Source organism: Podarcis muralis, chromosome 2 (assembly GCF_964188315.1).
Source record: "Podarcis muralis chromosome 2, rPodMur119.hap1.1, whole genome shotgun sequence".
In the NCBI taxonomy this organism is placed as follows: Eukaryota; Metazoa; Chordata; class Lepidosauria; order Squamata; family Lacertidae; genus Podarcis; species Podarcis muralis.
Genome location: NC_135656.1, coordinates 66,937,018 through 66,963,539, shown reverse-complemented (window position 1 = coordinate 66,963,539; position 26,522 = coordinate 66,937,018). Strand labels below are relative to the sequence as shown.

General features: G+C 44.4%; 1 protein-coding gene across 3 annotated transcripts in view; it reads left to right on the top strand.

Moving 5' to 3' along the window:
• The first annotated feature begins 11,958 nt into the window (after window positions 1-11,958).
• The window catches only part of RNF145 (ring finger protein 145), a 55,477-nt gene continuing 40,913 nt past the window's right edge, over window positions 11,959-26,522 (top strand). Inside the window, exon 1 of one of the 3 annotated variants that reach the window (XM_028718381.2) lies at window positions 11,959-12,292. Coding sequence is in view for 1 of the 3 variants with exons in the window: in XM_028718380.2 (XP_028574213.2) it covers window positions 13,264-13,272 (9 nt within the window). In the remaining 2 variants the exon portion in view is untranslated. Of the gene's footprint in view, window positions 12,293-13,085; window positions 13,273-13,443; window positions 13,467-26,522 lie in introns of those variants that run through there. The other 2 variants (XM_028718380.2, XM_028718382.2) reach the window with 2 other exon arrangements.

The following is a 26,522-nucleotide window of genomic DNA, read 5'->3' as shown; positions in this document are numbered from 1 at the left end:
GGACGTGGCGAGGGGGCCAGATGGCAACACAGAGATATAGCGAGGGGAAAAAAGTAGAGCGGACAGCCCGGGTTTCGCGTGTGGCTCCCCCCCCCCCACTCCACCCACACAGACGGGATTTCCGAGTTCCCCTTGCAGGAGTGAGAGCCTTCGGAGCGTGTCATGGCGGCTCAGGGAATAGGGCTGCTTGGGGAGATCAAAGAGAATGAGGGGCTCCCGACGGCCCCGCAGTATAGGTTGCGACGGTGCCGTGGCAGCACCAGGGCTTGCAGGGTCGCTCCCTATTGCCTCCAGCAGATCCTGCTCGTTTCACCCTCTTGCGTCTTAGTCCCAGACGGGGTGGACCCAAATTATAGCCTACATACACACAAGCAGACGGACACCCTACAGAGAACCAAGGTCCCGATAGCTTCCGTGTGATCTTGAGCCCCTTTAGAAGTTTCTATATCAGCTTCCACCAGCGATTTATTAATACCCAAGCAGGTCATATGCAGGTTTTGCCAGAAACTTCGCTAGGATGGCTGCCTTCGTGTGATTATGCCCTTACTTACAAGTAACTTTCCATATGCTAACCCTGCAATGTAGTCCAGAGTTAGTAACCTGGGACGTGGGTCAGGTAGAATGGTATGGATTTCTGTCCCAAAATCGCTCATGCAAAACACCCAGTCTGCTTAAATTTCCCTCACAGATGCCCTGCCGGTCCCAATCCATAAAATAGGATAAAGAGAGCAGGATCTTGCCTTTGCTACTACTGTTCGTTTCAGGGTGGATGCTGTTACTCAACCAAGACAATATTAAATCTTTGATATCTCCATTTCTAGGAGCAGTCCTCATTGGTAGTTCCAGGATGAAAAGGGCTTCATTCAGAAGTTAGGTCTGAAGCCTATTGTCTGTGGAACACAATACAGGTCTGAGAGAAGAGAAGCACAATCACTACTTTGAATACTTTCCTCCAGGTGGTGTAGGGCTTTGAAGTTCAACACCAGCCGTATGAATGATGCCTGGAAACTATTTGAAGCTATTTGTGGAATAGATCAAGGTTAGCCAATGGTATGCAGTGATGGGAGTTGTTGTCCGACAACATCTGGAAGCCAGTGTGGTTGCTTCATTCTAGACCAGAACATTCCTGGACAGCAACAATAGTTTACACATATTGCTCTAAGTTAGAGGTATGGCATGAATGATGGAGGAGGCAGGGTTCTTTTTACTCCTGTAAGGACATACCAGAGGAGGGACAAGGGGGCCAATTGGCCTGAACCCAAAGCTCAAAGGGGGCCTCAAATTTAGACCCTTGTGAATTTTTTGACACTTGATAAGTTTCACAATTTGTTTGTATGTACATAGGACCAAAATGCAATACACTGTCAGCTTAGAGCTGCAAATTCAAGCAAACAAGGTATGTAATTTGGGGAAAGGACACTGGCATTTTTGGTTAACTGATACAGATTTTATCATATTAATGAGTTTTAGATTTTCATATTCATCAAAATAAAGTTTTGATAGCACAATATTAGTCCACGGTGAATGTATCCTCAAAAGCATGAATTAGCCCAGGCCTCTCTGGACCTCTGAGAGGGCCTGCCTATTGGACAGAGGTGACTATCCAGAAGCTGTTGGATTCCATCAGCCCTAGTCAAAAAGGCTGATGAGAGTTGCAATTTAACAACATTTGGAGAGCCATGGGTTCCTCATCTATGTAGTAGATGAGTGTGCAGCTGGTATGCCAGAACTAGCTGGAAAAGCATCCCTTGCCACAACTGCCACTTGAGAAATCATCAGCAATATTGTGTTCAGGAGCACTCGCTCTTCATAGGGAGCAGTACCTGTTCAACAGATTGTCCATCTACTCCCAAATCAACAGGTTCACCATCTCTTTATTAGCTGGATTGAGTTTTAGTGGACAGCTAAAGCCAGTAACGTTAGAAATTCAAAACTGATAGCCCTGGGTACAATTTGCACCATTGTATAAGTGTAGCAACTGAGTAGGTATGACATGGAGTTGGCACCTGGTTTTATTCCGTGAGTGCAGTTTTTAGAGTTGCCTACTGTAATGTAATACAATGCTGGAATCTACAATATACAGGGGTGCCTTGGGTTAAATACTTAATTCGTTCTGGAGGTCCGTTCTTAACCTGAAACTGTTCTTAACCTGAAGCACCACTTTAGCTAATGGGGCCTCCTGCTGCTGCCGCACCACCGGAGCACGATTTCTGTTCTCATCCTGAAGCAAAGTTCTTAACCCGAGGTACTATTTCTGGGTTAGCGGAGTCTAACCTGAAGCGTATGTAACCTGAAACGTATGTAACCCGAGGTACCACTGTATATCTCTTGCAGGCAAGCTTATTGAGTATTTGGATGTGATTTCATAAAGTTTGTGGGGAGGTAAGATAAAAGGCTCTTTATTGAGCATTCATTCTGAGTTGTTTGCAATGGGGTCACAAAAAGTTGTGCTGATCTGTATCCTACCATTCCAGTACATTTTGCCATCACAAAAGTGTCAAATCAACTTGAATTTGCTGGTATGTGACTGAGTATCACCTGAAAACAGTGACAGCCTGGCCTAGTTTTGACACAATAGCCATTAAAATCAATTTCTATCCCTTTCACTTACTTTTTGACAGTGGATTGGATCAGGTTCCAAGTTAGGCATGAACTGTTTTATTCATGGTGAAGGTATAGGCTAATTTGAGTATGTGTCATGGCATATTAGGGTCCCTTTCGTGTATCTCATGATCAGCCTCAAAATTGTATGACTTACAAGAGAAAGCTGTTCTTCCAGTTATGACGGATTAAAGTTTTAGATCACTGTTTAAATTGCTACTGCTTGCCCTCTGCACCTTGGGAGGTGTCCAAATCTGTCTCTCTGCTGACAGAAGGAATTCATCAGTAGAATGGGAAGGGAGGCTATTTTCAGCAATGCCTCTCCTTTTCTGCAGCTTGCCCGCCCCAGCACAGCAGTTGTAGGCAATACAGATGTGTTTAACACTGGTTGTGCTAGTGCTTTGTAAATGTCAGCACTGTATTATCTGTCTGTAAACAAACATCATCGGATACTACCCTTACCAATTCAACACTTTAAATGCAACTGAAAGGTAAAAGGCTATATTTCCCCCTTTCTTTTCTTGGGTAGATGTCATTTTCATCACCACATCTTAAATATGTGTTTCCTTGGTTTTACTTAATACAGGACCACAAGGGACTATCCAGACCTGTATATAATGTGAGCTGTACATGGATTCAGCAGTGTAAGCATGGATGGGAAACTAGTAGCCCTCCAGGTGATGTTGGACTACAACTCCCATCATCCCTGATCATTAGCCATGCTGTCTGGGGACTAATGGGAGCTGAAGTCCTACAATATCCTAAGGGCTGCAAGTTCCCCATGCCTAAGCTAAAAGGTTCACTTTCCTTAGGAATCTTGTGTTGGAAGAGATGAAAAGAAAAGAAAAGAGAGAATTCTGAGGGAATTTAAGTACATCGTAAACTTCTGCCCTTCCCTTAAGCATGAAAAATGCATGTCTTGTCCATGTACATTTCATATTTTATGTGGCTGGGGGAAACGTGTTTGGCAAGGTAAGGCTGTTGTTTTTGTAAAAACCTGTTGGTGATGAGAGCTGTACACTGACAAATTGCCCCTGCACTGCAATGTGTTTATAAAATGTTATATACAATGCATTACTTTGGCATTGTATATGATTACCTCATAACTATGCTAATAATGAAGCTATTCCCCTCCCCTGATTTACTCCAGATTGCAGTGATGGCCATTACCTTTGACAAATTGACAGACAGTTCCAACAGTAGCTGATGTGCTAAATGGAATGTCCCTGTCCAGAGGCAGTGTGCTGCCCAGTATCATAGCTGAATGTAAACAACATGGACTGGCCGTCCCTCTGCTGGTGAGCTTCCAGAGGCATTTGGCCAGCCACTGATGTAAACAGGATGCTTGACTAGAAGGTGATCCTTGAGCAATTTGTGTTCCCAGGATGAGGAAGGGGCAGGGCTAAGCTGAGTTGCTCCAGATCCCAAACTGATGTCATAGCCATCACCAGCCAGCATCAGGCCTGATCCAGACCCTATCCCTGAGCCACCCTGGAGATGGCACAGGGATTGGGCCTGACCATCCTCCTTCCAACCCACACATCCACACCCTCCATCACAGGGATGGCTACTGTTGCTCTACTATCCTCTGCAGAACCCCAGCAGCGAGTTTAGATTTAGCTCATGTTTTGTATTAGGGTTGTTTTATTGTGTATTTTAATTGTGAATGTTTATTTTTTAATACTTGTGTTATGGGTATTTATAATTCGTATGCCGCTTAGGAGTCCTTTCTGGCATTAAACGATAAATAAGCCAATACCACCAAATGAATAATAATGATTGCCTGTATGTGATTTTTCCTCTGTGAAAAACTGTTCTAACAATTAAAAGAAAATGCAGCGAATGGAAAAGAAGACACACAAATGCTAGTCTGTATCTGTGATTGAGCAGTTAAAGTGCAGAAATCTCACTATATAGATTTTTTAAAAAAATACTTTCTGCTAGAGTAGGATTCAGCTTTACAAAAGCAACTAAGTCAGAAAGGAGAAGGCTTTTCTAGTCCAGAGAAGTTCAAAGTATTTGCCATGTCTGATGATTCAAACACCAGGGTAGATAGGAAATTCCCCATGGAGTTCAAACTTGTTTACTGTTAGCACTTGCATGATGACTATGTACTGCTTCAAGTATCAAAGGCAATGTGCCTTTAATTACCACTGCTGGGGATCATGAGTGTGGCTGTTTTGCACATGCCATGCTTGAGGGCTTCTCAGAGGTATCTGGCCATTGTTGGAAGAAGATGCTGTGCTAGATATGCCTTGGGTCCAATCCAGCAAGGCACTTCTGGTATTCTATCCACAGAGTAAACGATGTTTTACACTTCTGATGTTTCACCCTTGGAAACTAATTTAATAGCTTAAATCAGTCCTTCATATCCTATTCCCTTTGTTTTTAAGTACCTAGTTCATGCCATGAAGGGCTCTCTACCGTGCGTAAATATTCCATATTTTAATAACTGAAAGGAGAGCTCAAACTTTCTCTCCAGTGATAACAGTTACAATGGTGCATTTTCTTCCATGACATTTTTCTCTGCCTCTTTCAGATGCCCTCAAAGGAATTTCCTTTCTGACTAATTTAAGGTGATGGCTTTTGTCCAGGCACTGTCATCAGACCTCCACATTATCTCTCAGTTCTGAGGAAATCTTTGGAAACTTTTAATGAGATTCCTCTGCATACTGCAAGCTTTTATTCTTCAGAAATCAACAGAGCTTTTGTTTCTGAGAAGGAGTGATTCTTTTCTTTTATCGTATGCTGAAAAGTTGAGAAATCCAATTTATATAAAGCTCTGTTAATAATGGGGTAAATTATAGCTGCAAACATCATGGCAGCAACAAATTAAAATTGCAGGAGGCCTTTGAAATGTTTGACAAATAAATGATTCTTCTCAAATGATACACGGCTGCAAATCTGTGTGCCTGGTTTCCCTTTTGAAAGATTTCCGCATTTCTAAACAAAAACCTTTTCCAGAAAGGAATCCTGACAAGTTTCAGGTTGGGAAATATTAATTTGCCTTCTTGCCAAATATGAGAAGATGATTTGTTATAGCACTTGGAAAATCATACAAATACTAATACATCATGAATACAAAATGCATGAGAAGTAGCTAGCTGGTCACCCTTCTGTTATCAAAGCCTTGTGGGTGGGTGGACGGGCTCATTCACACTTTCACTTGCCCCATTTTTTTAAAGAATCAGAATGTACACCAATTAATTCCCCTGAGTCTGAGAGCTGTTATTGTTCTGCAGCTGTGCCTTATGAAAATCCAATCTTACCCACTTACTAAGACACCCAGTAATCAAAGTATCTTTTTTAAAATTTTCCGTGCACCTGATAATATCTGATTCAGCAGGTAAGATCTGATTTTTGCAAGGCACAGCCACAGAGGAACAATTTCTCAGATCCAGAGGAATTAATTGATACACAGTATGTTCAAAATACAGGTCAAGCGAAAGTGTGAATGAGCCTTAAGTCACATGAAGAAATGCCCTGTTATTACAAATAATCTCTCCAGATTTGGCAAGCGGGAAAATTAATATTCCCCAACCTCGAGCCACAGGTGTGGGAGAATTCAGCATTCCCCTCCCCCACATTCCTCTAAAAATGAAGGCGTTCGTATTAACTTTGTTTTGGGGAAATCATTGATATTTGTGAACGTGCATGACCTCAGATTAGCCTGATCCTCCTGGCTGGCTGTGGATATTTGTTTGTTAGTGCAATTTGCTCACATATTCATGTATCTGAAGCCTCTGCTTTGCCCTAAAGCCTGCACAAAGGGTGCCTGACATGTGCAATACTGGCGCATCCATGCAAGCAAACTGCATATGACTTTAAGAAATATTTGTGTGTGTGTGTATGTTTAGGAGTGACGGCAGTGCCTTCCATCTTTGCAGTTATCCTTGCACTAAGACTCCGTCCTCCAGCTACAGCATGACAACTGTTCAAACACAAATGGTTGGGGGGGGGGGGAGGAATCTGACTGCAGGAGGTCTATTCTTGCTGTGGGAGGGGAAGTCTGTCCGCTCCTTTAAACAGCAACAAATAGAAAGGAGAGCCACGCATTCCAATGCTGGAGGGTTTTTGAAAAAATCATATCCTTCAAAGGAAAACAATGTATTTTTCAAAAGCTTATGACAGCACTTCATTGCTGCCGAAGAGGAGCACAGCTTTGCTTTAATTTCCTACTTTCCCCTTCATTGTAATCTCCTGCACCAGGGGAGTCACTCTGGCCTGAGAGTCATGTGGCTCTTCAAGCCTCTCTTGGCAGAGGATCAGGAACAGCCTAGGATGTGGTGCTGCTGTAGGCGAAACACCCCTCTGCCAATGGCCTGCCAGCCTCGCCACCACAACTGCATCTTCACCCACAGATGCTTCACCCACGCATGCTGCCAGAACTATGCAGTAGCAAGGGCACAGTGTTAACGGCAAAGGCAAGAGCTCTGTGGCATAGTTGAAGCCAGGGAGGGGCTAGCAGCAGTACAATGGCAGGGTCGGACCTGCTACTGGGGCAAGTTGCTTTGCCTGGCCTCATGGAAACGCCGGCCTCCTTAGAACTCTCTCCAGGCCACACCCCTCACTGGTCCCCTGCTTTACACCCTCCTTGAGTGTTTTTGTCTGGCTGAAATGTATTCTTGAACTCGGATCCTGCCCTTTGCTTTCCCAGATGGAGGATAAAGAGGAAGCAGCCTACCATGCAAAGTTGGTTATTTATATTTGTTGCTCCACCCACTTTTGCTGGTACCCCTGCCCACTACTGACGTGTGGCCCCTGGAAGGTTGTCCAAGTGGAGATCTGGCCCTTGACCTGAAAAATAGATGAGTTGTGTTAGCTTCTATTAAGTTCACATTGTCAGCAATGTAGAAAATACTGTCCATGTGATAGGGCACTGGTTATTAAATGGGTGCTTACCAAGTATAGAACATAACATGTGCACTGGATGTATGCAATACAACTATATGTTTTAATCTTGATTTCTGTGATCTATCTACAGTACAGTGGTACCTTGGGTTAAGTACTTAATTCGTTCCGGAGGTCCGTTCTTAACTTGAAACTGTTCTTAACCTCAAGCACCACTTTAGCTAATGGGGCCTCCTGCTGCTGCCGCGCCGCTGGAGCACGATTTCTGTTCTCATCCTGAAGCAAAGTTCTTAACCCGAGATACTATTTCTGGGTTAGCGGAGACTGTGACCTGAAGCATATGTAACCCAAGGTACCGCTGTATCTTCTTTTGGAGTGTTACCCTAAAATCTGGGTGCGAGGCTGCTCTGCCACCCAGCTCGTCGGACTAAGTCCGCGGGTCCCTGCGGAGGAAAATGAGCTCAGCCGGAGACAGGAGCAAGATGCAGAAGATCCAAGTTTATTGCGCAACAGGTTCAAGGCGAGATTGAACAGCGAGGAAGGGGTGACATGAACTTTTAAAACTTCCCTCCATGTCCCAGAATACAGTGCAGAATACATCCCAGTTACATCATGAATACATTAAGAAGAGGTTGGGTTACACAGGATTAACATATGGAGGAGGGAGGGGGGAATATGCAGAGCTGGAGATATGCACAGATAAGTACATCCTGAGTACCGGTGATGAGAGGACAATAGTCCAGGTATGCATAGTCTGCCACCTGGCACTGCCCAGAGGAAGGGCTTGGCAGGGTGATTAGGGAAGATTAGGGTCTTCCTGAGTGTACGTGACACCTTGCTTGAGGGATTATGGAGGACACTGGAGGTGTCATGGAGTCCTAGAGAAATTGAACAAATTGGCACCGAAAGCAAGAAAATCGGTGTTACAGTTGATTTTCTATGAATTTTATAGATTTTAGTCCCTTTTGACATTGACAATTGGACTCGGAAATAAATGGATATATTGTAGTGAAGAAGAAGGTGAAGAAGACATGCCCCACCCCCCCGTATCAGGAGATAACAGGCACACGTGAAAAAAGACGGTGAGAGATATACCTGAGTGCATACTTATTTTTTACTTTGTTTTGAAGGTTATTATCCTACATTTTGACTGGAGTCCACAAAGCAGCTCACAACGCATATATATATATAGAGAGAGAGAGAGTACTATGCTGCTGGCCTTAAACCTGTTGCTTTGTTAGAGTAATGATAATAATAGAAGCAATATTGTATGTAACACTAATGTCTCACAACAAATGAAACTGATCTGTAGGAAACGCAACTTGAAAAAAGACAATGCACGTGTTTTTGTAAATCAAGAAATCTTTGATAATTTTTTTTTTAAGTATAAATACAGCATTATAATAGTTCCAGAGGAAAGATAGCACAGGAATGAAAGGTGCCTCCAGACAGCCACTATTTTGTAGTAAGGATTCGAGGTGTGCACTTAAGGTGTGCACATTTTAAAATCCACTTTTCCAAAAAACAGACTGTGGTTAGAAAGTGATGCGGAAATGCATTGAAACTTTTTAAGCGCAGTTTGGTGGAACTTTATTTTATATATATTAACAGCAACAATCTACAATATCAGTTACAGACAGTATCTCTTGAGGTCTGGAATGCTTCGTTGTACTTTTGACCTTTTGTGTTTTAATTTTAGGTACATATCTATGCTTTTGAATGTTTTCTTTGTCCTCTGTGTTTTCTATGTTTGTAATGCTTTATTTAGTTATGTTATTCATATAACAAAAATAAAAATGTTAAAACATTAAATAATAATAATAGAAACAGTGGTAGCATCACTGAGCATTTATATACCACATTTGTATGGTTTTAAAGTGCTCCCCACAAATTAAACATAGCGACGAAATCTGCTTTGCATTCAGATTTGCATTTGATTCAGCAAGGGGGGGGGAGAGATCAAACCCACATCCTCAAATACGGTAACTTTCCACTAAACAGGAAACAAGAGGCTCCATTAACATTTTCTAATTGAAAAAAACCCCCAGCCTTTAACCAAAAAGAGGAGCTTGCAAAAACCAGTAATTAGGCAATCCCTGCCCTCCAGCTTATCATCTAAAAGTTATGACGCAGGCACCAGGAAAAAGGGATGTGAAGGAGCAAGAACCCAAGCTCAGAAATCTTAATGCCACAGATCTGTTAAGGACCAGCTGGGATGGAGTAAGTTCAGGTAGCCTGGTGGAAGAGTTGCTGCCAGGTGGAGACTGAGGGGGGGCCACAGGCAGCTGGTCTGTCAGCAGAAGCACTGGAACAGCCCAGCAGCTTCTCTTCTCTCCCTCTGCTCTGAAGCTCATTGGAATGGCTGCCACATAGTCCCACTTTGCACATCATGCTGAGCCAAAAGTTATTTTCCAGCAGGAAGTTGCCCACATTTCTGTGCCTTCAGACCTCCCTCTTTATATTTCTCCTCTCCACAACCATGCACACACATGCTTGCAACTCATGATAACACTTGTTGCATCTGATGAAGTGTACTGTAGTCCACAAAAGCTTACGCCGCAATGAATTTGTTAAGTCTGTAAGGTGCCACAAGACACTCTTATTTTTCTCTCACTTTCCTAGTGAAACCTGGTATTTACTATTGCCTGTAAGGTGGCAAGCTCATCTTTATTTGGGTATAAGTCTGATTGAACTAAAATTTATTTCCAAGTAGGCATTACACTGCAAAACTAGCTATTTTCAAGAAGTCACCATGGCTAATTAAAAACGGACCTGCTTTAGCACTGGACTTCAGATCGTCAGATGGAACTGATCCAAACAGGTCAAAACTGAGCTTCCGATAATTCAAATGTCCTTGTATTCAAATCAGTAGGTATGAAAGTATTTGTGCCGATTGCAGTGTGGGACATTGTCTGAATGGACCTAAAAACAGGCTCTGCAACGTGGTGGGGTTGCCACTTGGGGAAGACATAGGGGTGCCCCTACTTGTGGGATTATAGACTAAGCACTATGGGTGAGAAGTCTGGTAGAGGGAAAGTTTGATTAAGTGGGGCTCCCCCATTGTGAGAGATGGAGGAGAGGAGAGCTGAAGTGGACTTTTTCTCTCCTGACAGAGTGGGATGCACATATTACGGGGGCCTTAGTTTAATATCTGTGGCTCTTAAGTACAGTATAGGTTGATATTGCAGTGGTGGAATTGGGGCTCTCCAATTTCACTGGCGCCCTATGTGACTGCCTCTCGCGCTCTGTTCTACAGCATTGTTGTGGTCGACCCTGCAGCACGGTGCCCAGCTCAAGCACACTGGTTGTGCAACCTTAAAACTGCCTTTGGATATTAAATGCTAAAATGTGTCTTGCTGGGCATATAGCTAGGAATTGCTAAGATGCTTCCTCTATTTCAGTGGGTGGGGGTTCAGGTGAAGAGGCTAACATGGGTAGTTAGAAATCGTTTGATTTCTGTTCCTTCCTCTAGAGATACTGGTAGGCTATCCACCAAGCTTCCCTGGTTTGTGCTGCTATTGATGATCATTCAGGACTGGATCACCAGCAAAGAGAATGATCTGGTTTGCATTACCGAGGCTTGGATGAGTGAACTGGGTGGGTTTGACCTTACCCAGCTGTGCCCATCTCATTTCTTGATGCAGTATCAGGCCAGGTTGGGGGGGGGGGTCCTAAGGGAAGTTTTGCTATTGTCCATAAAAGGACCATCTTCTTTTCCAGAAAACCTATTACTGTATACCTTGGAACAGGCTTAGGAGGTCTGCACCTGATCCTGGAGTAGAGAAAGCACCCCCTTGAACGCAGAGGGCTTACCTTACTTTTTAATGTTTGATGTCTCACTGTGTTTTTATATTATTCCAGAAGCCGTCCAGAGTGGCTGGGACAACGCAATCAGATAGGTGGAGTAATAATTATAATTTATTGTTAGTTCCCAGTAGGCAATTATAGTATTTTGCCACAATCCCAAATTCCTAGGTGCTTATTATTACTATTGTTATTATTAATTAGATTTATATTACCGAGGGCGGTTCATAGGGTAAAAAAATAAATACTGTGGTTAAAAGCCGCAAAACAATAACGCCCCCACAAACACATTAAAAAAGCCGTGGAATATCATTTCTTATTAGATTTATATAGTTGGGCTTATGAATCCTCGATTTATATACATATATACTTGGAAGTCCCCGAACACAACGGGGCTTACTCCTGAGCAGCTAGAATCAGGCAGCGGGATCACCCCGAGGGATCTTTTCTCTCTCCGCCGGATTTCCATCCCGCCTTTCGCGACAAGCTAGGCCACCTGCGGTCGCGCTGGCTGGGTTCCGCTCCCACGCGGAGCGGCTGGGCTGGCCCCGCGGGCGAGGAAGGGGACCTGCAAGCGCCGAGGCGCCCAGGAGAGGGCGAGCCAGCCGCGTCCTGCCCCCGCCCGCCCGCCAACCGAGCAGCGCGCCGGCCGCGACAGCAGCAGCAGCAGCGACTTTTTGTTTCGGCGGGGCGGGCGCATGCGCTCTCCGCCGGCAAGGGCTAGAGGAGGGGGACGGACGGGCTGCTCTGGGAGCTGGCTGCAGGCGCAAAGCGCAGCACCGCGGAGGGCCCCATGGCCGCCTGCTAATGGGGCAGCGGCGCTCGCCGGCAGGCGGACCACGACCACGACGATGCTGCTGCCTGTGGAGGCCGATCGGGTGCCGCTGAGCCGACGCAGGCCGGGCATGGAGCCTTGGCAGCTGCTGTAGGAGCAGCCAGGAGGAGGCGGAGGAGGAGGCGGCGGAGGAGCGGGCGAACAAGCGAGCGGAACAATCCGAGCCCCCCGGCTGGGGCGGAGGCGGATCGCACAGCCCAGGTGATGGAGAAGCGCCCGAGCCGCTTGCATCCCCACCCCGCCCCCGCCCAGCATGCCTACTCCCCAGCCTTCCTAACGGCCCTTTCTCCGGAGCCTCGGGGCCCTTCCCAGATCCCCTCCCGCTCCCCGATCTCCTCCTTGGTCACCCCCCCCGATCCTTTCCAAACCCTCGCCCACGTTGCCAACACCGCCTCCCTCTTCTCCAGATCTGCCGGTCTTTTTACCCCCACCCCGTTGCCTCTCGTTTCCTGAGGATCTTCCCTCCCAACGAGGGCCTCCTCCATCCCCTCCCACCTCCTTATTATGGCCCTTTCCCAACCCAAACTCCTGGCTTGGCTGCTTAAAAGGCCGAGAGGCTGTGACTGAGAAGGGGGGGGGGTCTTCCCTGCCTGGATCCTCTTAAAGGCCTTCCGAATACCCCCTCTCCCAAATTCATGGGAGAGTTGCACAGTGCCTTTGAGTTATTGCAGCCTCTCTCTCCCCCCCCCCTTTCAAGAGCAATGCTGGGAAGCCCCCCCCCCTTTCCCCGCCCTGCCCCCTTTTTCCTTGCTGCGAGCAGGTCTGGAGGCTGCTTTTGCTGCCGCTTGGGTCTGGCAGCGAGCTTTGGAGGGGTTACTAGAGTTCAGACGCAGCTGAGCTCGCAGGAGGGGAGGGTGCGGGGGGGGGTTCCGCAGCAAGTTGTAGATTAATGGAAAGTGCTGAATGGAAATAAAAAGCGAGGTGCGGGGGAGTGGAAGGGCCAGGGGAGTTAGGGAGAACTCGCTTTCCAATGAGTGCGTCGGCTCCCTGCGGATCCTAACCTCACCCAGGGTGGTGACCTGGGTGCTGAGGTTTGGCAATGGCACTTGCGGCTCCCGGTTCCTTAAACGCTTTCGGTCTGTTCACCTTGCTGGTCTTGCCACCGAGTTAGCCCCGAGCACCTAGATCCGGAACTGGTTACGAGGAATTAAAGGCCTGTCGAGATCAATGGCATGCCCCAGGTATGTCGGAGTATGGACGATGGCTATTTGTTTATGGTCAGTCGTCGCGAGCGTTTTTGTTTTGTTTTTTACAGCGAGGCATGCTTTGCTGCAAAACCGTCCCATTTTGTGTGTGTGAAACTCGGTATTAAAGGGAGAGAGAGAGGAAGGAAGCGGGGAGTCTGAAGAGGTCCAGTTGTAAAGCAAATGCTTATGTAAGAATTATTTCCCTTTTCTCAGTCTGGTGAGCAGGGCAGTCCGCCTGCACCTCTCCCTCCCAACCTGATTCTTTTAGGCACCTTAAATTAAAGCTTGCAATGCGTGTGCATGTGTGTGTTGGGTTTAAAAATAATAATAATCTTTCTCTTTGGAGCTGCAGTTTGCCTTGACAGATGGGTAGCTATTGGAAATCTGCCTCCCTGACAGGTATTACTTTGTCCTCTGGCAAGTACAGGAAAGGAGTGTGTGTGCTAGGAAGACAGGCTGGGCTGGAGGAAAACGTGACTTTAAAGATAATTTAACAGGCTCCACTCCTGCGCATTATATATTTTTAAAAAACCCAACACCTTAGTATGCTAACCTTTTGGTTATGATCACATGCAGATTTTGCTCTCTTTAATGTAGACTTCTGGAAATAATTTCATTTAAAAGCTATGCGATTCTTTTGGCAGTGATCAGCTTCAATTTTTGTTAAGAGATGTGTTTAAAGCTCACTGTTTCGTGTGGAAGAGGCAAAGAGATTAATTTCCCATACATTATTGTAAATTAACACAGTTAACATGCTGGCATTGTACTGCAGATTTGATGTAACTAGCTCCTCTTGGTTTTACTTATTGTGCAGTGTAAAATTGCAATTCTCTGTATATAATTTTGGGGGAAATTCCACTAAATTCAGTGGGCTTTTGTCCAGTTTGGGATTGGGCTGCAGATTAAATTAAAACCACATTGTTAACTAAAGCTGTAATAAGAAAAGGATGGTTTAACTTAAATAAGTTTTATGGTAAATAAAAATTGGCTTCTTTAATTGTGATCAATGGCATGCTTGTGTGAGTAGGCATTCTGACAAGCTTCTAGTTACAGTATACTGTTAGGAATATATTTGCATCAAAGTGATTTGGAAGTAGGGTTGCCAACACTTTCCTGAACAAAGCTCCTGTATTTCCAACAGCAGCATAGCTTGTAAAAAATAATATTCAGAAACTATCTGTGGAATACAGGAAAAGTAATCACCTACTACATTTCTGTTTGTCTTAAAGCTGTTAAACGGGGTCTTGCTGGATAAAAAGTTGGCAACTCAGCAGGGAATAGGCAACTCTGTGCTTTTTAACATTACTGCGTGACAATGTCTTTCAGAGCAACCAGGTTTTCTTCTAGCAGATGTGAACATCTTTCAACATAGCTTTCTGTCTGCTTTACAGTACTGTATTACACTTATAAAGTGAATGAAGAAACTGATGTCAGAAGTGAACTGAAATCAGTCAAGTATACCGGAGAGGGATTTCCCCTGTCCCCTTTCGAAAGTGATGCAAATTTCAGTTCCCTCCTAATATCTCATGTCCCGGGGGTGGGAATTAAGAACTGCAGATAAATCAATATGTTGCAGAACTGACAAGTGCTGCAAAAAGGTGTGCTACTTTATAGTCTGCTTTAAGTAAACACAGCACAAAATCCATTGAATTATTGCCTTTTGCCCTTTTTAGCTTGTCTATTGGTAGTTCAAACTATTAGAAGCCCAATTGATGCTTTATATTCCAGCTGCTCTTTTCAACCAGTACTCTGCATGATATCATCACACAATGTTTGATTCCAAATACCTTACTGCAGTGATTTTTTTTTATAAAAAAGCTGTGGAACCAAATATAACTTTAATGTGTACTTGTCTTGAGTAGTAAAAGTGGTTGACGATGGTTCAGCGTGTGCTGTGTTTACAATCGCCGAAATTCCATGAGATTTTCTCATGCAAATAATACACTTAATTTAACAGATTATTTATTCTGTGGAACAGCTTTGCGTTCTGCTTGTACAGATTTGCATAGGATTTTATTCAGCCAGCTTTCCCTCAGAGTAGACCCACTGAAATGAATGGGATTTAACCTAGTCAGGGTCATTAATTTCAGTGGGTCTACTCTGAGTAAAAGTTGGTTGAACAAAACCAGTAATTTACTGATATATGTATAAAGTGAGGAGCCCCAAAGTAGTTTACCACTTCAGTTTTTGTAGGATCAGAACTGTATCGTACACCAGCTGAACTTGGCATCCTTACCTTCTACTGGAACTTTGTGGCATTTATTAATTTTTACATCCAGTACAAGTTTTGTAGTGTCTGTAAAAAAACAGATCTCTCAAACTTATATCCTAGAAGTCATCTATGTATGAATACGTATACGCTTTTATTGGAGATTCCGAACTGGGTGACCACCAGGTGTTTGGAACTATAACTCACTTCTGCCCCAGACAGCATTGCTGATGGGACTTGTAGTTCAAAACATGTAGAAAGCACCTGGCTGAGAAAAGCTGCTTTAGATACCCGGAAGCACAGCACAGATTTGTATCCTTGAGTTGGTTCAGTATTGTTTCAGCCAGATGTCTGGTACATTTTACTGATTTTGTGAATCTGCCGTACTTGCACTACATATGTTACATAGGTATCTTGGGGTACCCTCCCTTCTCTCACCCACAGAGGTAGTTGTTGAATAAAGACTTTCAGAAGACATCTGAAGGCAGCCCTGTACAGAGAAGTTTTTAATGTTGGATGTTTTACGGTGGTTTTTATAAATTGTTGGAAGTTGTCCAGAGTGGCTGGGGCAACCCTGTCAGATGGGTGGCATATTATTATTATTATTGTTGTTGTTATTGTGCCTGAATTTTTTAAAGTGTTGTGCAGTTATTAAAAGATAGGACAGCCCCTGCCTGAAGGTGCACAGTCCAATAAGACAGGATCATAGAATCATAGAGTTGGAAGAGACCACAAGGGCCATCGAGTCCAACCCCCTGCCAAGCAGGAAACACCATCAGAGCACTCCTGACATATGGTTGTCAAGCCTCTGCTTAAAGACCTCCAAAGAAGGAGACCACCACACTCCTTGGCAGCAAATTCCACTGTCGAACAGCTCTTACTGTCAGGAAGTTCTTCCTAATGTTTAGGTGGAATCTTCTTTCTTGTAGTTTGGATCCATTGCTCCATGTCCACTTCTCTGGAGCAGCAGAAAACAACCTTTCTCCCTCCTCTATATGACATCCTTTTATATATTTGAACATGGCTATCATATCACCCCTTAACCTCCTCTTCTCCAGGCTAAACATGCCCAGCTCCCTTAGCCGTTCCTCATAAGGCATAAGGATACGAAAGGGGGTGGGGAGAATGATGAGGTAAACGGAAAACAAACTGCCTCTGATTGATTGATTGATTGATTGATTGATTTTCTATGCCACCCTTCATCTGAAAATCACAGAGTAGTTTACAAAACACACACACAAAAATACACAGCATAGTAACAAACGAAAACAATACCCCACATAAACGCTTTAGAAATATTGTACCACTAATTTGATTTATCCTGTGCTTGCAGGATAAATCGTATAAAAGTGCCAGAGAGCCCACTAAAGTTAAGTGTGGGCCAACTCTTTTGAGCAGGTGTATTTGCAAGACATCTGCAAGGACAGAGCTAAATGTCTGTAGATGCATACCTGAGTGTTGCCTTTCTCATATGGAACTTTCACTCCTTTTAAGGCATGGAGATGCACACTGACATCTTCCAAATACCACATGAGAAGCTGCCCCAAGAGCTCCTTTCGTGGAGCTGCCTTCTTTTCACTGGAAGGAAGGTGTCAGAGTAGTGTCCCTGGAGACCTGTCCTTTTTTCACTCACTTGGCAAGGCATGGTCAAAGCAGGAGCTTTCAGATTGCTAAAGTGCCTTCTCTAGATTGCCAGCCACTTCAAGGTTGCTTTTCATTATTTATTGAACATAAGATGAGCCTGCTGAATCAGGCCAATGGCCCATCTCATCCAGAAGGTGATGGTTGTCCAGCTTCAGGCATGATTGCAGAAACTGGTTACTTAGGCTTCAGGCCTGGTCATGGCACAGAAACTATCTCAGTCTCACTGGTTGATGACATTTGTTGGGGCAGAGATGGAAAGAGTGTGACCCTGCTTGTTCTCTTCAATCTCTTGACAGCTTTTGAGACTGTTGACCATGGTATCCTTCTGGATCATCTCAGGGAGATGAGGGCACTGTGTTTCCGTGGTTCCGCTCATACCTCTGGGGCCATTTCCAGAAAGTAGTTGTGGCAAGCTGCTGTTCAGCACCCTGGGAGCTGTCCTATGGCATCCGATGAGGTTCCATCTTGTGCCTCATGCAATTTAACTATATGAAGCCTATGGGAGCTGTCACCAGATTTGGTAAGAAGTGGTAATCAATATGCCGGTGACATCCAGCTCTGCATCTCTGTTCCATCTGAATCCAGAGAGGCTATTGAGGTGTTGTAACGATGCTTGGAGGCGGTGATAGGCTGGATGTGGCCCTGCAAACTGAAGTTGAATCCTGAAAGGACAGAGATGTTATGGGTGCCAAGTTCTCATGTCCTGCAGGCAGGAACCTCCTGTCCTGGTTGTGATTGTACTCCCCTTGAAGGAAGAGGTCTGCAGCCTGGAGGTGCTGCTAGATTCAACACTGATGTCCAGATTTCATTATTGCAATATGTTCTAGATGGGGCTGCGCTTGAAGACAACTCAAAAATGTCCAAAATGCAGTGGCAAGAATACTGGTTGAGGTTCCATTGAGTTTCCACATAATGCCTGCTTTAAAACAGCTGCACTGTGGAAACTTTGATGTGACCAATGTCTCTTGACAAAACAAACAGTAGAGGGAATATTTAGCAGAATTGATGCGCTGGGAAAGGTTTGAATGCCATAATTGGTGCACTAGTTAGTGGAGGCAGGAATTCTGACACAGTTGAGACCTACCAGACAAGAAACTGAAGTTGATAGTTTGGAGGTACATCAAGATGGATAGGTCTAAGCACAGACAGGAGGAAAAGGCAGCGGGTGATGGATTAATAAGCACACTTGGAAAGGTAGTGAATGAGTGGGAAAGTCATATTTCCGGTGATGATTCTTCTAGAAAGAGGCCCCCAGATGTTCCACAGATGTTCATAACTGGCCAGTGAAGAAATCCAGCAGAATAGTGAAAACAGAATCTGAACTGAAATTCAAGCAGGCATGGAAAAGCAGCTGGAGGAGGAAGAGAGGACAGGGTGAAGAAAGAGCTGTGAGTGGGGAGAGTCTTTCCCCCATTCTCTGGAGCCCCTAGGAAACTCCACAAATCTGCTGAGGCTGGATGGGTCATGACTGTGGGCAGCCTGAGCAAGTACCGTCTGCCTCGGGCCTGTCAATTGTGAATACCTGCCTTAACTGTAACCAGGTAGGCATTGTCGCATTAATCTTTCAGGATCGAGATGTGTGGGATAAAGTTTGGACTCTAATTCTTATGTTTGCTGACAGAAAGCTGTTACTTGAATTAAAAGGTTGTCCAAGGAAGCCCCTGCCACCCACCCATTCTAATGGCAAGTTAGATATTCATTCCCTGTACTAGAGAAAGGGAATTTCAGTCTGGAAAAGGCAACTTGAGAGGAAGGTGCCGGAAGTTCTCAAGCCATAAGATTCCCGCCTTTGTCACCCTATCCTAATTATATATAGATATGATGCAATAGACAAGACGGGAAACTTCATAATATTGGCCTGAATGTAGATGTTGGAATAAACATTTCCAGGTTTGAAGCTCCAAACTCCTACCCTTCTAGCAATCTGTTTTGCAGAAATCAAAGGGATTACCCATTAACAAATGCTCAAGGTAAGCCCAGGCGTAGGGGTAACTATAGAATAGCAAATTATGATACCTTTAGCTCTTCTCTAAGATACCATAACTGACTAGAAGACATCCAGAAAGGGTTTAGCAATCATTAGTGCAACCTGGCGTGTTGGGATAATGAAAAGGCAGATTAGGAATTTATTTGTATGCTTCAGCAATTTGATACAATATGTTTGCAAGGGACTTGGTTGCACAAACTTAACCCACCCACCCCCTTTTACAGGGTTGTTTACAGGGTGGCGCTGTGGGTAAAACCTCAGCGCCTAGGACTTGCCGATCGCATGGTCGGCGGTTCGAATCCCCGCGGCGGGGTGCGCTCCCGTCGTTCAGTCCCAGCGCCTGCCAACCTAGCAGTTCGAAAGCACCCCCGGGTGCAAGTAGATAAATAGGGACCGCTTTATAGCGGGAAGGTAAACGGCGTTTCCGTGTGCTGCGCTGGCTCGCCAGATGCAGCTTGTCACGCTGGCCACGTGACCCGGAAGTGTTTGCAGACAGCGCTGGCTCCCGGCCTATAGAGTGAGATGAGCGCACAACCCTAGAGTCTGGCAAGACTGGCCCATACGGGCAGGGGTACCTTTACCTTTACCTTTAACTCTTTTAGTGAGCCACCTAAATGAAGAAATTTTAAAAGGGCGGAGGAAGTGGGGACTTGATTACCTTGATTTGGCAGAGGAAGTTTTGAGAGCAGAATTTGGAGTAAAAAATAATTAACTTTTGTCCGTACAAATCAAAACTGAATTTGGAATCTTTATTTTCAGTATCAATGTAAGCAGAAGAGCTTATTTATTGCGTTTCTATCCTGCCTTTTTCTCCAAGGAGTCCATTGTTCACCCCCTCCTTAGTTAATCCCTACAACATCCCTGTGAGGTAGGTTCAGAGGCTGCCCAAGGTCACCCAGTGAGCTTCAGGACTGAGTGGGGATTTGAACCCTGATCCCCCAGGTCCTAGTCTGATACTCTAGTCTTATACCACACTGTTTTCTTAGAGTACTTCTTCTATTGGACAGCTATATACTGTATTTTCCCATGTATAAGATGAGCTTTTTTTATCCAAAAATGAAGCTCAAAATTTAGGCTTGTCTTATATACGGGTAGTGCTGAGGGGGATGTGTGAATGGTTTTTTGGCGCGAGCCTGGATTGTAAGCGGCGATTGGCTGCTTGATTGTTGGGGGGCGGGGTTGCCGAACATCGCTGACCCGCCAGAATGCAGCACACAACCGCTCGCGTCGCAGCTGCCTGATCACTGCCTTTAGCCCTCCTGCTTGCCGCTGCGGCAGCCAATAGACAGCTGCCCTTGTCGCAGCAAGCAGGAGCGTGTTTGGCGGCCGCTGGCGGCGATCGGGGAGCTGATAGGTGGTTTCTGCGATGCGAGCGGCAAGCAGGAGGGCTAATGGCAGCGATCAGGAAGCTGCGACGCGAGCGGTTGTGTGCTGCGTTCCAGCGGGTGAGCGATTTTCGGGATTCCCCCCCCCCCCCCCAACAATCAAGTGGCCAACACTAAAAATCGCTCACCCGCTGGAACAAAGTGTGAGCCCAAGATTGTAAGCAGCAATTTTAAGCGATGCGAACGGTTGTGTGCTGCATTCTGGTGGGTGAGCGGTTTTTTGGCATCCCCCCCCCCAAATAATCCTCCCCAAAAGCTCAACGCCCCCCCCCCCCCATTTTCTAAATTTTGAAGCCCAAAAAATAGGGGACGTCTTATAGACGGAAAAATGCAGTAAATTAAGTAGGTAAATAAATATGGGAAAGCAAAACGTCATTTAGAGAAGGATCTGAACTATTTTCCTTGAAGCTTGAATTTGTTTTATTTGATGTTTTAATGTGTTGTAAACCACTTTGAGAATTTTCCTTTAAATATAAAGTGGTAAAGAATTGAAATTAATAATAATTAAAAATTCCACTGAAACAAACAAAAATGTGCCTAGACATTCTGTTCTGGCAACTGTAACCTAGGTTTAGGTGCCATTTGGCAATTAGCTTTTATATCTCAGTTTCTAATACTGGGGCCAAATGGCTCCCCAAATCAACACAGACTGTGGAAACTTCACACTGGACTTCAAGCATCTGGCATTGTGTGCCTCCCCATTCTTCCTCCAGACTCTGGGTCGTTGGTTTCCAAATGAGATGCAAAAGCTGCTCTCATCAGAAAAGAGATTTGGGGAGCCATGTCATCAGCTGGTGTTGGTCCACTGTGCTTCATTAAGTCCAGGGTCAACGCAGCCATCTACCAGGAGATTTTGGAGCACTTCATGCTTCCTTCCGCAGACGAGCTTTATGGGGATGCTGACTTCATTTTCCAGCAGGACTTTGGCACCTGCCCACACTGCCAAAAGTACCAAAACCTGGTTCAATGCCCATGGGATTACTGTGCTTGATTGGCCAGCAAACTTGCCTGACCTGAACTCCATAGAGAATCTATGGGGTATTGCCAAGAGACAGATGAGAGACATGAGATCGAGCAATGCAGAAGAGCTGAAGGCTGCTATTAAAGCTTCCTGGTCTTCCATAACACCTCAGCAATGCCATAGGCTGATAGCATCCATGCCACGCCGCATTGAGGCAGTAATTGATGCAAAAGGGGCCCAAACCAAGTACTGAGTACATATGCATGCTTCTACTTCTCAGGGGTCCAATATTGCTCTATTTGCAGTCCTTGTTTTGCTGATTTCATTTAATATTCTAATTTTCTGAGAATGTTAATTTGGGGTTTTCATCAGCTGTATGCCATGATCGTCACAATTATAACAAATAAAGGCTTGACATATCTCGCTTTGCATGCCATGAGTCTATCTCATATATTAGTTTCACCTTTTAAGTTGAATTACTGAAACAAATGAACTTTTCCATGATATTCTAATTTTCCGAGTTTCACCTGTATATGCCTGGTATTTCCTTCAAAAATGATCAGACTGATTGTAAAGTAAAAACATTAAGGGTAGCTCAGTCGGTAGAGTGTGGGACTCTTAATCTCAGGGTCATGGGGTACACCCCGGCAGAAATGGTTTGGTTTCTTCAGAGTGACAATAATAGCTTCATAACACGCAGAGTGGCCCTCTGTGCACTGGCTGCAAAAATAGATAAAATCACTATAAATTGTTACAGTGATTCAGAGGTTATACGTTTGAAATCAAATTGGATTTGAATTTCTTGGTGTCTCCGATAACCTCTCTCTTACATCATGGATGTTGGCTCATATTCTCGATGTATGATCTGCATAGTTTTATTGCCACTCTTGCTGTGGGTTTGCCATGGCCTTTGGCTAGAACAATAAACTTGCATTGAAAATTGAACCATCTTTATTCATGGTGGTGCCATGCTGTTTTTATTGCCATTGTCTGCATGTTTTTAATCCATTTGCCAACGAAGCCGAGAAGAGCACCCTTCTGTAGATAGAATCTTGGCTGCTGTAGCTAAGAACTTAATTTATATTAACTCGGGCGGTGGAATACTTTTGGAGATTGCGTTTCCCACAGCTTCACACACAAAATAGTCGATATCTTTCAAAACGCATAGCTTGCTTGCCATGCCTTTCTGTGTGAACCCTTAACAATCCCACTTTGATATCATTTGGATATTGCTCAGGTACTGCGATGAGCTACAGGGTGGGTTCCAGTGGAAATTCTGACAAGCCCTTAGTGTTGGTGCACACAATACTTACTTTCCACCTGAGGTTTAGCAGTATGATTATTTTCCAGGGTGCACTGCATACAGAAAGAAGTGTTCCTATTGTTGATACCATTTTGTATAAACCCCACAATAGTCAAACTGCTTTTTTGCCAGTGTGGTGTAGTGGTTAAGAGCAGTACTCTCGTAATCTGGGGAACCAGGTTCGCGTCTCCGCTCCTCCACATGCAGCTGCTGGGTGACCTTGGGCCAGTCACACTTCTTTGAAGTCTCTCAGCCCCACTCACCTCACAGAGTGTTTGTTGTGGGGGAGGAAGGGAAAGGAGAATGTTAGCCGCTTTGAGACTCCTTCGGGTAGTGATAAAGCGGGATATCAAATCCAAACTCCTCCTCTTCTTCTTCTTCTTCTTCTTCTTCTTCTTCTTCTTCTTCTTCTTCTTCTTCTTCTTTGCTTTCCCGCGGCCAGGAGGAGTTCTTGTCTTTGTGAGTGTGCAGGCAACAGGTTCAGTTTGTGGCATCTCCAGTGAAAAGGGCCAGATATGAAGTTGTGGAGAAGACCTTAGCCCAAGACCCAGGAGCAGCTGATGGGGAGGGTCACTGCCGTACACCTGGCCTCCGGAAAGTGGCATCGCTGCTGCTCACCAAGGGGGGAGAGGCAGTAGGGAGGTTGGTACCCTGGCAGGAATGCCAGGTGGGCACTGCCAGTGCGCCTGCTGGCCTGCTAAGTGGCAAATCACTCAGAGCCAGCAGTAGATCCTGGTCTACCTTCTGCCCACTCCTGCCCCACACCACACATCTTGATATAAACCAATGTTGTGTTCATCTCTAGGGTTACCTCACTGGTCCATTAGAAACATACCGTATTTTTCCGCGGAGAAGACGCCCCCATGTATAAGACGCCCGCTATTTGGGGGGGACTCAAATTTAAGAAATTTGCACTATACACTATCCATGACTTTTAAGCATAATTTTTAAAGAAAAAAATTAAAAAATACGGTGGTTATTTAACTATGGCCAAACATTGCGAAATACGCCATCATGACCTGAGGATGATGGTAATACTTGAACTAGTCCACTGCTACTTAGCATGATTGCCTTTTAAAAACTTGCTTTTTTAAAAAAAACAACCAGCTCCAGTCTCCTTACATTTTTTTTATTTGAAAAAACAAATGGCAACCGTAGGCTGATCCCTAAATATTTCACAATGAAGAGAAGAACTTGGCAGTGAATTAAAAAAAAGCTTTGCCTATTCTTGCTGAAAACTACAATAATTACTATTTTAAAAATAAAAATTATTTTCATTTCACAGTGTTATGTGTTCCCATAAGCATTTCATTTAGCATAATATCAGGCCTGTAAAGCACAAACTTTTTTTTTAACAAAAAAGAAAAGAGACTTTAATCTCTCTCTCTCTCTCTCTCTCTTTGTCTTGCCTTCCAAGTTCTTGGCTCTTCTTTGACAATTTTTGGCTGGCATCTTCTCCCTGCTGTGTGAGATGCAAAAGGGCTGTTTCTCACAAGACCGCAATTAGGAAGAACAGGAATCGCAAGGCATTGGCTCCCCTTGTTCCCTTTGCGTAATCGTAAACTCCAAAGACCTTGCCTGTTTCATCAAATGCTCCTCCTGCACTTTGAGGGCAATGAGCAGCTTTAACTTCCTGATGTTTTGTAAATCAGAAGTATTTTACTTTATTGGTTAAAGTGAATGGTTGTGGCTTTTCTAATACTATCTCTATTAATACAGCCTGTAAGTGGGAGGAAATTATTGAACAACTATAACCGGGAGATACTGTACATTACCATAGTTTTCTGTGTATAAGACAACTTTTTAATTATAAAATAATGTTAAGAATTGGGGGTCGTCTTATACATGGATAGTGCGGGGGGACGGGACGGGCGATCGGTTGCAGCCGCGAGCAGGAGATTGTCAGCGGCGGTTGGTTGGGTGATTGGTGGCTGTGGCAATCCCTGTTGTTAATTGGCTGCTGCTGTGGCAATTGGGCAGGTGATTGGCGGCTGCTGAGCAATTTTTGGCAATCTGGGCAACCCCCTCCCAAAAATGCTCAACAACTCTGGGCAATCTCTCCCCCCCCTTTTCTTAATTTGGAGTCCCCCAAAATAGGGGTCGTCTTAAACACGGGGTCGTGTTATACATGGGAAAATACAGTAATTTTGCAAGAATTGGTGTTGCAGGTTGGAACAGAATCCTGACATAGAATCAATAAGAAATGGCTTTGCCAGGTTTCTCTTTGGTGAATTCACAAAAGCCTGTGTAAGAGAGTTCAATCAGGGTAGGCTTAATTTTAAAACATATTAATAATAAACTGGTAGTAAGGGTTTCTCAATATTCTTTCTTAAGGGAAGAATAACTTCTCGTTACTTTCTGTGTTAGCTTTATTTCCAGATTGGCAGTTGTATTAAATGATAAAACAAAGTACAATATGTTCAGGGCTTTTTTTACAGCCGGAATTCACCGGAACTCAGTTCCGGCACCTCATTACAAGAGAACAAGGGAGGCAGGCTTTCCTTGTGGGTTCCAGCACCTCTTTTTCTAGGAACATGGCACTGAATGTGTTTAATATTCGCGCTTTTTCTTTCTGAGTTTTAGAGGGCGCACATTACCAAGATGTTATTGAAGTATGTTTGCATGATGTGCCAGGCTGCTGAACTAAACCGGAGAGGCGAATACTTGAAAGCAGTTGTCTTGAGAGCAAGCAGAGTGTGCTCTCGCTTGTTTGCTATATGCTGCTATATATTGTGGGCAGCTCCGTACAATAGACTGTTGTTCATAACTGAAGGGACGTCATATCTGAATCATCTTATCAATTATTTTTCTCCGATCACTGGCACGACAGTGTATCTAGCTGTGGATTAATGTTTTGGTGGCTGGGACTACCGTTCTAATGGTATTCTGAGGCCGAAGCAGATCTATGAAACTCTTGGAAAGCCTTTCCTAAACCTAGATATTAACGAGCCTTATAAAACTGAAGTGGACACGGGTTGAAATGTTGGCAAGATCAGCTGTGCTTTCTTGCACAATCCATTTAAAGGAGCTGCATGCTTTACACACACACACACACACAGTTCCAAGATACTGTAGTAGTGTTGCTGTTGTATAACATCATGTATTCAGTTTTGTTGTGTTAAATTGCTGCCTTTCATCTTTCTCTCCAATCTTCTATGATTCTCCTGCCTGCGACATAAGTGTGTTCATAGCAATCACCACCTTTTCCTTACCCACCTTTCGTGGGTGAGCAGCCGCCTCTGAGTTGTACAGGTAGCCTGCCCTGTGAGTATTTTATGCAAACTGCTTAGAGGTTTTTGTCTTATCAGGCAGCCTATCAATCTTGTAAAATGCTTTGATTCTGGCAATATTAACTCACATGGCAGTTTTTATGGATGATTTCCAGTCATGCCTGGTTTATATGGATTTCTCTCTTGCAAGAAGGTTTCCTTCCGAGTTACTTGTTTTTATTACAAGACTATTGCAGATTTCATTAGTCCTCAGTTGTACTAAATTCCTGGTCCTGCTTATGTATACCGATTTTCAGCCTTGAAAATCAACTCACACACATCATTAGAGATCCTGTTTTTATGGCTCTATCGTATTATTTTCTGCTTGATTCCCGGGACACCTGTATAAGCTAATCAGGTTGTCAAAAGATAATCCTTATCTGTTAGATGTGCTGGAATTCTTTCATGCTTTACTAAAATGTATCCAGGGTTAGAGTTGGTTTAGCTCTGTTTTGTGGTAAAGGCAACAATCTGCGGGCTTGATCT